At 41.0% G+C, this 12,927-nt stretch overlaps 1 protein-coding gene and 1 pseudogene across 1 annotated transcript; one reads left to right on the top strand and one right to left on the bottom strand.

Annotated features, from left to right (window-relative positions):
• Positions 1 to 6,889: 6,889 nt before the first annotated feature.
• On the top strand, positions 6,890 to 9,458 carry LOC126784781 (60S ribosomal protein L3). The gene is made up of 6 exons (XM_050510288.1): positions 6,890 to 6,947; positions 7,162 to 7,256; positions 7,576 to 7,686; positions 8,082 to 8,386; positions 8,505 to 8,914; positions 9,044 to 9,458. Exons 2-6 carry the CDS (start codon positions 7,172 to 7,174, stop codon positions 9,300 to 9,302), a joined length of 1,170 nt encoding a protein of 389 aa, XP_050366245.1. The 5' UTR covers positions 6,890 to 6,947; positions 7,162 to 7,171; the 3' UTR covers positions 9,303 to 9,458.
• Positions 9,459 to 10,347: 889 nt separating this feature from the next.
• On the bottom strand, positions 10,348 to 11,891 carry LOC126784788 (putative F-box protein PP2-B12; annotated as a pseudogene).
• Between the last annotated feature and the right edge of the window lie 1,036 nt (positions 11,892 to 12,927).

The following is a 12,927-nucleotide window of genomic DNA, read 5'->3' as shown; positions in this document are numbered from 1 at the left end:
GAGTAGGAGAGGCAGACAGAGATAAGTTGCAATTCTTACTATTAAAAGGCATTGATATTCAAGTTACATTTTATGCCCAACAAGGCGAATATCTAGGAGAAGCTTGCCAGTATCGTTAGCTTTGTCGCATATCAGATTGTTGAGCCTCCTTTCTTCAGCCTCGGACGCCGCCAGTTGCCTTTTGCGCTCCTGTATTTGGGGTACAATACTTCTTATCTCTTCCTCCACAGCCTTGAGCTCTCTAGCTTCAAGCTCCGCTAGTTGTTGCCGCAATGCACTAATTTGTTGCGCACGGCTGGTCTTGGCATGATGAAGCTTGGTCCTAAGTTGAGCAGGGCTTTGCGTAATAAATTGTCTGGCATCAGCATTGTGTTGTGACAGACTCTGAGATTGGTTCCTCAAGGTGTGGCATTCTGCCATGAGGCCCAGAATGGTGTTCAATGCCTGTTCAGCATTCGCGACTAGGCTGGGATCAGGTGAGTGTAGCTTCAGGTAGCGAAGGGCGTCATTCACCTTAGCCATACGAACTGGATCAGTTAGGTCTTCAGAGGATAGTTCCGCAAGTTGTGCCCGGGCCTGGACAAGTTCTTGAGACTCTAGAGACATTAAGGGGATGGCCGGACCTAGTATATCATCCAGAAGGTCTTCCAAAGACGGACTGGGATAGTTCCCGGATGGATCAACAACGGGATTATGTTCAGAGGTTCCAGCAGTGGGCACAATTGGCAGGCTGGAAGTAGTTGCGATTGTCACAACCTACAGAGAGTAAAGAACAAGTAATAAAACAGTTAAGTGTTTACAAAGAAAAGCATAAACGTATAAACCAGGAAGTGGTTAAGGGTGTTACCTCATTAGAATGAGAATAAGGAGCTTCGTTTACTAGAAGAGGTTGCGGTGTAACATCAGGACTCGCTAGGGCCGCAGTCGCGAATGGATGCTCCACATCTTCATCTTCTTGGTGAGAGCTGGTCACACCTTCTTCATCTCCTACCTCATTCTCCAAAATTTACATTAAAGAGGAGTGGGAGAGTACCGCCGTGGGGACGATTGACATTTGCGACTCCAAGGTCTGAGTGCTTGCCACCATAATGGGGGGAGTGACTTGAGTGGTTTCTTGGTTCACAACCACAGTTGGTGGGGTAGCAGTCGCGACTTCTGTGGTAGGTGATTGAGCGCCAACATGAACCTGTGTTAGAGATTATGAAGGATATCATTGATCCATAGACAATCAATATAAGTATAAGAAGCTACATCTTAGAAAACAATAAAGTGTTGCTTTGGGGGGGGGCAACAACGTGTTTGGCTACTTACAGCAACGTCTTCCATCGCGAGGGCTGCAGCTTAAGGGGTAGACAGAGGTGTTGAAGTTGGGTTCTCACGAACCTACAAATCAAATAAGAATAAGTCAAAGTGGTTTATAAATGTATCGCCAGTTGGAACAAATAAGGTTTTATTTTTATCTCGATGGTTGTCTCTGGGTTGCTGGTCCCAGTCACTGGTTCAGGGTTGACCTGGTTGGTTGTTGCCCGCGGTGTTGCAGCAATCGCGAGCGGGGCAGAGGTACTTGAGGCAGCTATTTTTCTCCTCTGAATCAGCTGAGGGTCACAGATATTGGTTAGTGGTGAACATTTAACACCTTTTAAGAGAATCAAATAGGGGTGAGGACTTACAGGATTGAAGTCTATGGCGTCAGGATTGTTCTCGTCGTTATCAAGGCTAGGGGTTGTTCTTCCTCGTTTACGGCCTTGGGAGGAGGAAGCACTAGCTGTGTTCTTAAAAACCTGCAACATGAACCAGTTAGTGGTTTTTAATCAATGTTGGAACAAGAACTATAGTAGTTCGAAGAGGCGTTAGGATTTTTCCCTTGAATGAACGATTCTGACAGCATTTGGAATAACTGTTCGCAGCAACTCCTCATCCCCAGGAACCTCAGGGACTTCCTGCAAATATCTCCTAAGCCCCGTCTGGAAGATGTATTGAAAAATGACTCGCGAGCGTTGCTCCCACTGGCCAGAGTTGATTCTCTCCCACCATTGAGGATAAGCTTTGTCGACGCGAAAGCAGCGAAGGATACTCCCACTTGCTAGTATAGGAAGGGGAGTGGGTTGCAACTGAGACGGGGGCTGGTGTCCAGGATTGGTGTCAATAACGGGGACCATGGGGCGTCGCCATGAGGAAAACAGGTTCAGACTCTCAATAGGAGGGAATGAAACCATTTGAATCATTCCTAACTGCCTCGCGAATAGATGGGGGGCATAGAGTTCTACTCCGTTGTAGGGATGTCGGGGTAAGTCCGCCATTGATACAACATGTTCAAACAAATACCGACTCTCTCCATCATAGCGTCTGAGGGTTAAGAAGCCGCCTCAGATGGCATTAGGGTGAGTGCGGTCTAGCAGCAGCTGTGCGGAATCAAGAACTGAGGCATCTAGGGTGTAGAAGTACTCGAAGCATGCTGCGTAACGAAGAGAGAAGTTGGGCTCAAAACTAACAAATGTTTTTCCCAATACTTCTGTTAGACGGAAGTCCCTTGCGTTTTCGTTTCGCAGTTGCACAAAGTAAACCTGGATCCAGAGGTCTAGAATCCACATAGGCCCTGAAAGCTTATGATAATTGAGGGGTTCCATGGTAAGCGCACGCAGCATACGGTAGAGTTGTGCCAGAACTATTTGCGCTAGACCCACAATGTGGCCATTATAGAGAAGGGTCGCGAGCTGCAGGTGGTGCCGAGTCATCTTCTTAGAATTGGAGCAGAACATGAACTTGGTTAACCAAAATTCCAAGAAGGCAATTCTAGCATTGGCAGTATGATTGCGATCAAAATTGGAAACCCAGGAGCCATACGATTGGTAGATACCAACGTCGCGAGTGGCGGTGACCGGGCACTCAGCATCAAAATAATCCTGATCTCTATAGGGCCTGGTACCAACTGGAAGACCTATGATAGCATATATGTCTAGCAAAGATATACCCATTTGACCAAATTGAAGGTCGAAGGTATTACTTGCGGAATTCCAGAAGCAAGCAGCAGTCATGATGGCACATCTGTTGCCTCCAACCTGAGTCAGTTTGAAGGAGATGTCGATCGATCAGGCGGCAACCTGCATACCATAGCTGCATGGCTTCAGAAACTTTGGGCCATGCTCCGACAGGGGTATTGTGGTGACTGTGCACTTGCCATCCCATGAAGGTGGCATGTGTGTTCCTAAAAGCAAGCGGAGGAGTTCGCGAGTGGTGGTGGTAGTCGGTGTTGATGCACTCTGGGATTCCGGCGAGAGATGGGCCCAAGTACACAGTGTTGTCGTCAATCACTCCGATGGTGGTGCGATTGGTGGGTTCGTTGTTTGGATAATCGCGAAGAGGTCTTACACCTGCCTGGGCATCACGTTTGTTGGGTTTTGGGGCCATTGTTGTCAGAGAGTAAGAATTTCAAAATAGGGCTTTCTGGATTTTCTGATGATAAAGCAATCGGGTTGGATGGATCTGTTGGGTTCGTGAACGCGATTTATATAGGAACTGAAGGGGTTTCTGAAATCGAAACTGACGGGTTCAGGGAAGAGTCACGTTTGTTCGATTGGAACTGGTTTGAGTTTTTGAAACAGTAAGTGTTTCTCGTGTACTTCAGCTCGAAAGGTTGTAGTGGTTTGAGGAGAAGGCGCGCGTCAGTTGGTAACGTGGGAACGTAAAGCGTTTTAGATTATTTTTAAAAGATAACCGTTTTGGGTTTTCTTCTAGCCCTTTTCAATTTCGCGGGGTTTTCAATTTCAAGGCCTGGGGGTAATGTTTGGGCCTAAAATAATACTCCTGTATTATCTAGACTACTTAGGCTCGTGGACCGGATATTTGGGGAAAGTATATCACAAAGCAAGATTACCTGCCGTATTGTAATAGATTTAGGGGACTGTCGCGGTATAGAATTGGAGTTAATTAAGGAAGGTGAATCTAAATCAACTAGGAAGTTTTCAAGACTTGATTCGCAAGAAAGAACAAGTTGTGTTCTCTATATAAAGGGGTTGAGTGCACAGAATAACACACGCGACGTCAAACAAACTATCGCGCAACCGCATAGTCAAAATCTCCCCACTGAGTAAAAGTCCGATTCACTTCGGCAACCAAGTCTCCCATCGGAGCGGAGCTTCCCAGATGCACGCCTCGCGCTGCATGTAGCAACAAGTCCGATTAACTTCGGCAATTCGAGTCAAGTTCATCAAGTCGCTAGCCTAGCTTTTAGCAAACCCAAAAGTCTGCACTAGTCATCAAATTCCATTCGCGAGAGAGTCCTGCTATTAACGACACAATATAAGCTCTGCTTTTCCCCAAGCGGTCAAAAGTAAGATCGGTCATCTACTTGAGGTGGAGTGAAAGGTACCTAGCAACTCCGGTTGTGTATAAGTCATTCGAACTTCAGCGGTTTATCAGCAACTACGGAGCAATCGTCTGAGAGGAAGACAGTACGTGAGCGCGATCATTGTCAAACAAAGCAACAATTGTACATAACTCAAAGGTACTGGCACGCCAACAACAACAGAGAATGAAGGGTTGAACCGTCTAGGGTTCGGCGCCGGGGCTTGCTGATTGTTCTCTGAGGAGGATCCGTTTTCCCAGCTCGAACAAACAAGTTCCAAAACAGTTAGAGTGTTATACCTACAACATTAACAGAGATTGCCATCTTGTTCAAAGCTTCAATTGGTTCAGCCGCAAGCTCCTGCGAATTATCCAGTTTGGTCTTCTGTTACTCTTCTAACAAGCTCTCAATGGGATAGTACATATTTGAATGCTTTTTCGTAGTGAGCACAGGGACCAAACTCATGTGAATATATAGTGTTTTAATTGAATCTCCTGCCCATAAAAGAGTATAAATTGAACATAGATTTCTTTCCTTATCATAAGAACTAGCAGCAAGAGAAGAAGGCGTTCATGGCCCACACTCGAAGTCCCCTTGAATTCAATTATGAAACAACGTAGTGACAGAGGCATGAGATTCATATCAGAATCTTAAACGAATTCAATGAGAATATATTGAATATGTGAACAATATATTACTATATATACACTTTCTAGTTCAACTCCTATTGCTTAGATTTTATTCAAATATAGTTGCTAGATTCTTAAGTCATAGAACCATTCGTAGATATAGGACTGCTAACTTTTTTTGGGTCCTTCAATCTCGGCCAACAATGCAAATTCAAAATTAGTTATTTACTTAATGCAACATATATATTTGGACTTACCATTTGTTTCCTATATATGTATTTATATACAATCCTATTCCCATAATGACATGTTTATTTATTCTTATGGTACATATTTTCATTGTAGACTAATTTTTAAATCGAGTTTTCATATCTACACTATCTAATACATAGGTAACAATGTATAAATCATCTCTACAAAATTTCATATAATTTGATAATTATTAAGGTATTCATAAATGTAATTTTCTACTCTAAACAAGAGATATTCAAGTTCGGTAAAATTCAATTCGTCCATTGTTTTTAATCTAATTTGATACATTCACGAACCGAATTGGTCGAAAATTCGCAGATATAAGTACAAACCCATCAAATATCCAGTTGTAGACAAGTTGGATAAACATCGTGGAGTTTATTTGGTTTTCCTAGTTTGGATAGGAATCTCATATACCTATGTGAAACCCTCTTTATATATTGTAGAGGATTACATGCTACATTCATGGTAGGTACAATAAAGCTTGTATCAAAATAGTAAAGCAAACAAAATGTAATTTCCTAAAATACTGATCTTGATGTTGAGCATCTAAATGGTGCTTATGGTGTTGCCTTGTTAACAATCTCGTCAAGTAACAGTAAGCACCTAGCGGAAAACTTGATAAGAGGATAAAAAGAACACCTAATTTATATCTTCGGTTAATAAAGCAAGAATGAGAGTTAATATGTTGATTAGTTAAATTTTTGAACTACTCAAATTGCTCAGGGTTTATTAAACTTCAAAATTCATCTGACTATAGTTTGAAGATATAATTGTAATTTGGAAAATATAAAGTGAAGAAAAAATAGAAGAAGAAACATAACTACCTATTACTATATCAATTTTGTTTTTAACAATTTATGTAAAAAGAAAAAGAAGTAAATATAACACACACAGAGTGTGTCATGAGGCTAGTTTGGATAATAACTTCTTCCCCTAACAAGTGACAACTAAATCAGTGGCAATTAGTTAGACATAACTAGTACTAAGAGCAAGTTTGGCCATGAGGTGAGTTTTTTATAATCAGTTTCAGCTGAGCTGATTGAATAATCAGTTGTGAGTACCTAAAGTGTTTGCTGAATATTAGTATAAAAATGTGGTAAGTTTAGAAAGTATGGTAGAAAGTTAATAGACAGATTATAATCATTCCCCCATAATCAGAAGCTCCAATTTATAGCTTTTAGAATTTGTCTCGGTGTGTGTGAATTTCTCATATAATCACCTACAATTTCTATTTACCAAATACCTCAGAGAATTTAAACCCATAATCTGGCAAAAACTCAGGGTCAAACTCCCCCTAAATCAGAAAAAGGTATATAGAAGAGGTGTTAGAGTTAAGATCGGAGAAGAAAACAATGGATATAGAGGTTTTTTCTTTTCTTTTTCTTCTCGAATTGATCAGCCAAACCGTACATGACTACTACCGTATGACGCTGCATGACGAACTGCCAAGCCATCAGAGTTAGTTTTCACTGAATTTGTTGCCGGAGCTGTGGATACAAATTCTAGAATATCGATGTATGATATGCAAAAATGAGCACATAATTGATAATTCTTTTAAAAAAGAAAAAGAAAAACCCAAAATTCTTCGTACCGGGCCTAATTGTGAAAACAGAGAAAGGCCCGCTAAAGTAAAGTAAACCACTATATAATGGAAACAAAACCCTAGCCTCTTAACCCTCACCTTCTCTACTGCTCGCCGCTGCTCTCTCAAAGCTCAGGTTCTCTCTCTCTCTCTCTCTGCCTCCCTCCTTCACCAAACCTAGGGTTTCCTTCTCAAACTAACAAATTCAAACCCTTCTTCTACTCTGCACCCAATCCCATTCGGCTTTTCATAAACACCTCATTTCGTGGTTCAAATTAATCTAGAAACTGTTGATTGAAGCTGTTATACTATTTGCTGTGCTGATTTGGTTTGTGTTTGTTGAAATGAAGGAGGAGGAGAATGTCTCACAGGAAGTTCGAGCACCCCAGGCACGGATCCCTTGGATTTCTTCCGAGGAAGCGCGCTGCTCGCCACAGAGGAAAAGGTATACTTCTCCGATTTCGATAGCTTTTGTTAACAATCTGATTCATAACCGTGTGTTCATGTATAGTCCTTTCTATTTAGTCGTTTTGAAACAGTAACTATTTATGCTTTGATTGATTTTTGAACTACAGTTGTTTTATGGTCCTTTTTGTTAGTGTAGTATGTACTGGTTACTGGTTTCTAAATGAGTTATTAGGGTTTGTGTAAGTGATGTATGTCTGTTTATATACATTTTGAAGTACTATAGCAAGATCTGTCTTTGGAAGTTAACATTTTATGCTCTTTTCTTCTAATGTGTTGTTGGTCATGTGGATATGCAGTGAAGGCTTTCCCCAAGGATGACCCATCCAAGCCCTGCAAGCTGACTGCTTTCCTTGGTTACAAGGCTGGGATGACTCACATCGTCAGAGATGTCGAGAAGCCTGGGTCAAGTAAGCCACTTTCCAATTGATGTGTGCTAGATAATAGCTCGCAGTGATGGTTATTCTCTTGTTTGAAAGGTTTCTCATGTTCTTTTAAATCATTTATGTTTTTGGGAATTTGATAAAGGTTGCGCAGAATAAATTATGCTTTAAGCTATTATGTGATGTTTGTTAGGCATATCCCAATGATGAAAAATTTAGTAATCTAAAAGATATACATAAAATCACAGTTGAAAGATTGGTACTCCCGACAAAGAGTTAGTTGGGGTTGAGAAGCCATCTAAGATTGTGTGTGTGTTGTTCATGCCGAAAATAGGCAATCCTGAGGGATTTTTTTCCAGCAGTTTCTTTAATTTGTTTTTTTACTCTACTGCACATTTTCTTACGAAACTTTGAATGAATAGAGCTGCACAAGAAGGAAACATGCGAGGCTGTCACTATCATTGAGGCTCCCCCAATGGTGGTTGTTGGCGTTGTGGGTTACGTGAAGACACCACGTGGCCTCCGTTCCCTGAACACAGTCTGGGCTCAGCATCTCAGTGAGGAGGTTAAGAGGAGGTTTTACAAGAACTGGTGCAAGTCCAAGAAGAAGGCTTTCGCAAAGTACTCAAAGACCTATGACACTGATGAAGGAAAGAAGAGCATTGAAGCCCAGTTTGAGAAACTGATCAAATACTCTACTGTTATTCGAGTTTTGGCTCACACCCAGGTATCAATAATATTGTACCTTTTACTTACATTTACTCTTAACCCTGCATATTGTTGAACTACCTGTATTTGCTACTTCTTGCTTGATTGACCACTTGATGTTTTACAATGACGCACAGATCAGGAAAATGAAGGGTTTGAAGCAGAAGAAAGCACATCTTATGGAGATCCAGGTCAATGGAGGCACAATTGCTCAAAAGGTTGAATTTGCAAAAAGCTTCTTTGAGAAGCAAATCCCTATTGATGCCGTCTTCCAGAAAGATGAAATGATTGACATCATTGGTGTGACAAAGGGTAAAGGTTATGAAGGAGTGGTTACTCGTTGGGGTGTTACCCGGCTCCCACGTAAGACCCATAGGGGTTTGCGTAAGGTTGCCTGTATTGGTGCATGGCATCCTGCTAGGGTTTCATTTACCGTTGCCAGGGCTGGTCAGAATGGATACCATCACCGTACTGAAATGAACAAGAAGATCTACAAGCTTGGAAAGTCTGGGCAAGAGTCTCACACCGCTGTCACTGAATTTGACAGGTCAGTAGCTTTGCTTGCATCTTTTACTTCTACATGGTGATGTTTTATATTTTCTTTTGTACTTCTATTGGTGTGCTGGATGGAGTTGCTTGACTTTCATAAGATCTGACTTGGTTGTTGATAATCCAGGACTGAGAAAGACATCACTCCAATTGGTGGCTTCCCTCATTATGGTGTTGTGAAAGATGACTACATTCTGATCAAGGGATGCTGTGTTGGACCCAAGAAGAGGGTTGTTACTCTTCGCCAGTCCCTGCTCAAGCAGACCTCTAGGCTTGCTCTTGAGGACATTAAGCTCAAGTTCATTGATACCTCTTCAAAGTTTGGGCATGGTCGCTTCCAGACCACACAGGAGAAACAGAAGTACTATGGACGACTCAAGGCTTAAGTATTGTATCTTTTTGACAGCTTTTAGCTATCTAAGGCTTTGGCACCATTTAGTTCTCTATGGGATTGTGATTATGTTGCAACAATTTTGTGATTTACCTTGCTTCAAGTACCGAGGATTTCAAACTATGAGTATGAAGTTTTATTTTGTAGCTGATATCTCTGAGTTTAAATGTCTACAAATCGACAATTCTACTTTAAAGTCTAGTCTTGTTTTTCTGAAGGCTGGATATGTTTATTGGTGTCTACATTTCTGCTGGTCTGAGTTTCTGAATGACTACATTTCTACTTAAAAAAATCTTTCTGCTGGTCCTCTTCGAGCTAACATTTGGGTTTGAAGTTTGAACCACCCTTGGGATCTAGATGAAACCTTTAACGTCTTGTTAATTGTTTTGTGACACCCGACTGTACTTGTGGCATGTAAGTATTCTCTGAATTTTACTAGCTCTTTTACGTATACATCTTCGATTTCTAAGTACGGACACCTGATCGAAGCTTGTTCTGGTTAGTGGATACTGGATATACGATCCTTTCATCATACAGCTTTGAAAGTCCTGTGGCATGTCTCCATATCTTATAAGTTCTATCCAGACTTGTCCATCTAGTATATAATCATGACCAGAGACCTGGTTTAGTGGGACTAATCCTATGAATTCTTAAAAAGTAATTTTGTATGGAGGCGATCGTAGACAAACATGCCTCTAGTTACAAACTCAAGAATCTCTAATAGCTCCCATCACCACGAAATTTCCACATCAATCACCGTTTGGCCTTGGAACTTGGAAGAGAAGGTGATTTCACTTACAAGGTGAAAACATAGAAAGCAATAACATGGTTTAAAAATCTTAAACATAAAAGTATTCAAGTTACAAATCAGTCCATCATCTGCTTGGCTTCGTGGTCGATCAGAAGATTGAATTAACCAAACGCCCATTCCTTAACGAATGCCAACTCTAGAAAATTCTAATGTAAAATGCAAAGATGAACATAAAAGTAAAAAGTAAGTTCAACAGATCGAAATGTATTGATAGTACATTGATGATGATCTAGTTCCTTTTGGGTCTGACCTCAATCCCTTGCACAATGATGCCACACTTGCCGCCGGTACTATTAATCTCACAACAAATCATCTCCAACTCTGCATCTTCCTCACCTTCACAGAAATACTCACCTAGCTCCATATCCAACCAGCCATCCCCCCTATCGTCTGGATGTCGAGCTTCTTCACTAATTTGTCTTTTATGCCGTGCAAGATAGACATTGTACTTTGGGAATCCTCCTTCAACCATTTCACTTAAATTCGGGCATTCGTAGTCAAAGCCATAGGACCTTGCAGAAACGGCCACCGCCGTGGGATGGTCTTCAAATCCTTGAAGCCTTGCATTAAATTTGTACACAAGATAAGCTTTATATAGAGTGGATTGGGACAGCATGCGAGTAGCGATTCTTCCACGAATTTCAAACCATCCAACCCCCAGAAGCTCAGCGACCTCCTCAAACCTGTTCCAGTTTCCGTACTTCAGTCATATTCACATTGCAACAAAAATTATCAATACACACGCAGAGTAAGATGACATATGTTTAGATATACCAAACTACGTATAATATATATGCATCTTTTCAATAGTAAAGTTTGCCTGCTTACAAAATTAAACCAATCATCATCGCAAGACAACTAAGGATGAAAGAGTTTGACCAACCTAGATTCAGGCAGAGATTTCCATTTCCAATAATAAGGAGTACGTATCACCCCAAGCAATCCGAAGTCCCTTTGAAGCTATCATATAACATTTCTTGCCGCTCCATTTGTCCAATGAAAAGCTCTACAGATGCAAATTGATCATAACCACCAGAGTAAGCTAGCATTGCATAAGTTTCAGCCTAGCTAGTCGATTATATAATAAGGCTGAAAATTTCTTGCCAACTTCTAATTTCTAAACTTGTAATTACCGATCAACATAAAATATATCCCTAAGAATAGAATTTATAGTCCGTACAATCGACCGTCGTATAGCATGGATACTCTTTTTTTAGGAGCGATTGTTCAATGTCAACAAAGTGACAAACTAAATAATCTGTCAAAATTCTACCATGAATATATGAAACTCTGAATTAAAACTGGAGCGTTATAATTATGCAACTATACATCTCAATAATTAAAATCAATAATCGATGAACTATATCTTCAAACGATAAATTTGTATTTGTAGAATTTTAGTTATAAGTAGGAATATTACTACGAATTTTCAACACGACTACTTAAAGGGTCAAAGCAAACGAGAAGAAATTAAACTTTAGAATTACCATATATAGTGCTGTCGTCGATGAGAACGGGGTTGTCGCAGAGCGATATGTAGATGTCCTTCTTGGATTTGAAGGCAAAGAGAGGAAGTTGTGCTCGGATAGGGTTTTTATTTGCATCTCAGGTGGAATGGACTTACCCCAAACGGCGTCAGATTCTGCCGCCGACCTGATAACCTTAGAAAGCAAAGAGAGCCTGCATGTATCTGGAGGACTGGTCAACGAGATCACGTTGGCTATGCATCCTTCCGGCCGGCAAAGCTTGCAAGTCCAGCTGCCTCTGTTGCATCTCTGTGTGAATGTGTGATTTCTCCTCGTCCGCCACCTAATTACCCAGCTTATATTATCCGGACACGGAAGAGTTTTACTCCTTTTCTATGTCTGGCTATATATCGATCTGCTGAATTGGATTGTAGTGAAACGTTACATGAAGAATATACATATTGCACGAATAATGCATGTTACTTTTGCACGGATATATGAACGAAAAGAGAGTAAATGAATGATCTGCTCTATTATTCTCTAAATTTTAGGGTTTATGAACGCCACAACCCTAAACCCTAGAGGAGAAAACGTGTACCGTGTCCAAGTATTGGTCAGTACGTGAAACTGTATGTTTCAAACTACAAAACATGGCTATCACACAGTAGAAGACTAGAACCAATCTAGAAATTCCATCGGCCCCTAGCTAGAGCAGGTATCCAAAACTTTCTGTAACCAAAAAACCAGGTTCGCTACTTCATCCTGATTACACAGCACTCTGGACAGGTCCATCTAATCTACGTACCACCTACACCACGACCACCACCGCCTCTTTCCCCTCGTCCTCGCTGTCTCCCTGAAAATACATCAAGAAAAGATGGTAATTAACAAGTTTATATATTGCATTTCCTATGCTATGACAGTCGCAGTTCGCAGTTCGCAGTTTCGCACATATATTGCAATTCCTTTGTTTCCTAAATATCATGCACATCTGCGCCAAAACAACTCCATGCCACCACGAACACCATTTTCATCTAGATTTTCGATTTTAAAGCAGAATTTGCAACTTGCACACAATCGATTATGTTGGGAAAACCATAACGCTCTAGTACTAGTGATCCTAAACTTCCATATGCATATAAAATTATCCATACATCCAATTATCCAATAGAGGCGCCTCAATACGTTTAAGTGATGGATACTTCCCGTCGCATAAAGTAGATATAGCGTCGCTAGAAGCTTAAAGTGACAACATGTCCGTCGCTTAAAGTCCGTCGCTCCAGGTTTGAAGCGATGACAAGATCAAAGTTCATCGCTTTATCCAGACAGAGGCGACGACATTA

Source organism: Argentina anserina, chromosome 2 (assembly GCF_933775445.1).
Source record: "Argentina anserina chromosome 2, drPotAnse1.1, whole genome shotgun sequence".
Lineage (NCBI taxonomy): Eukaryota > Viridiplantae > Streptophyta > Magnoliopsida > Rosales > Rosaceae > Argentina > Argentina anserina.
This window is presented reverse-complemented; position numbering and strand designations above follow the sequence as displayed.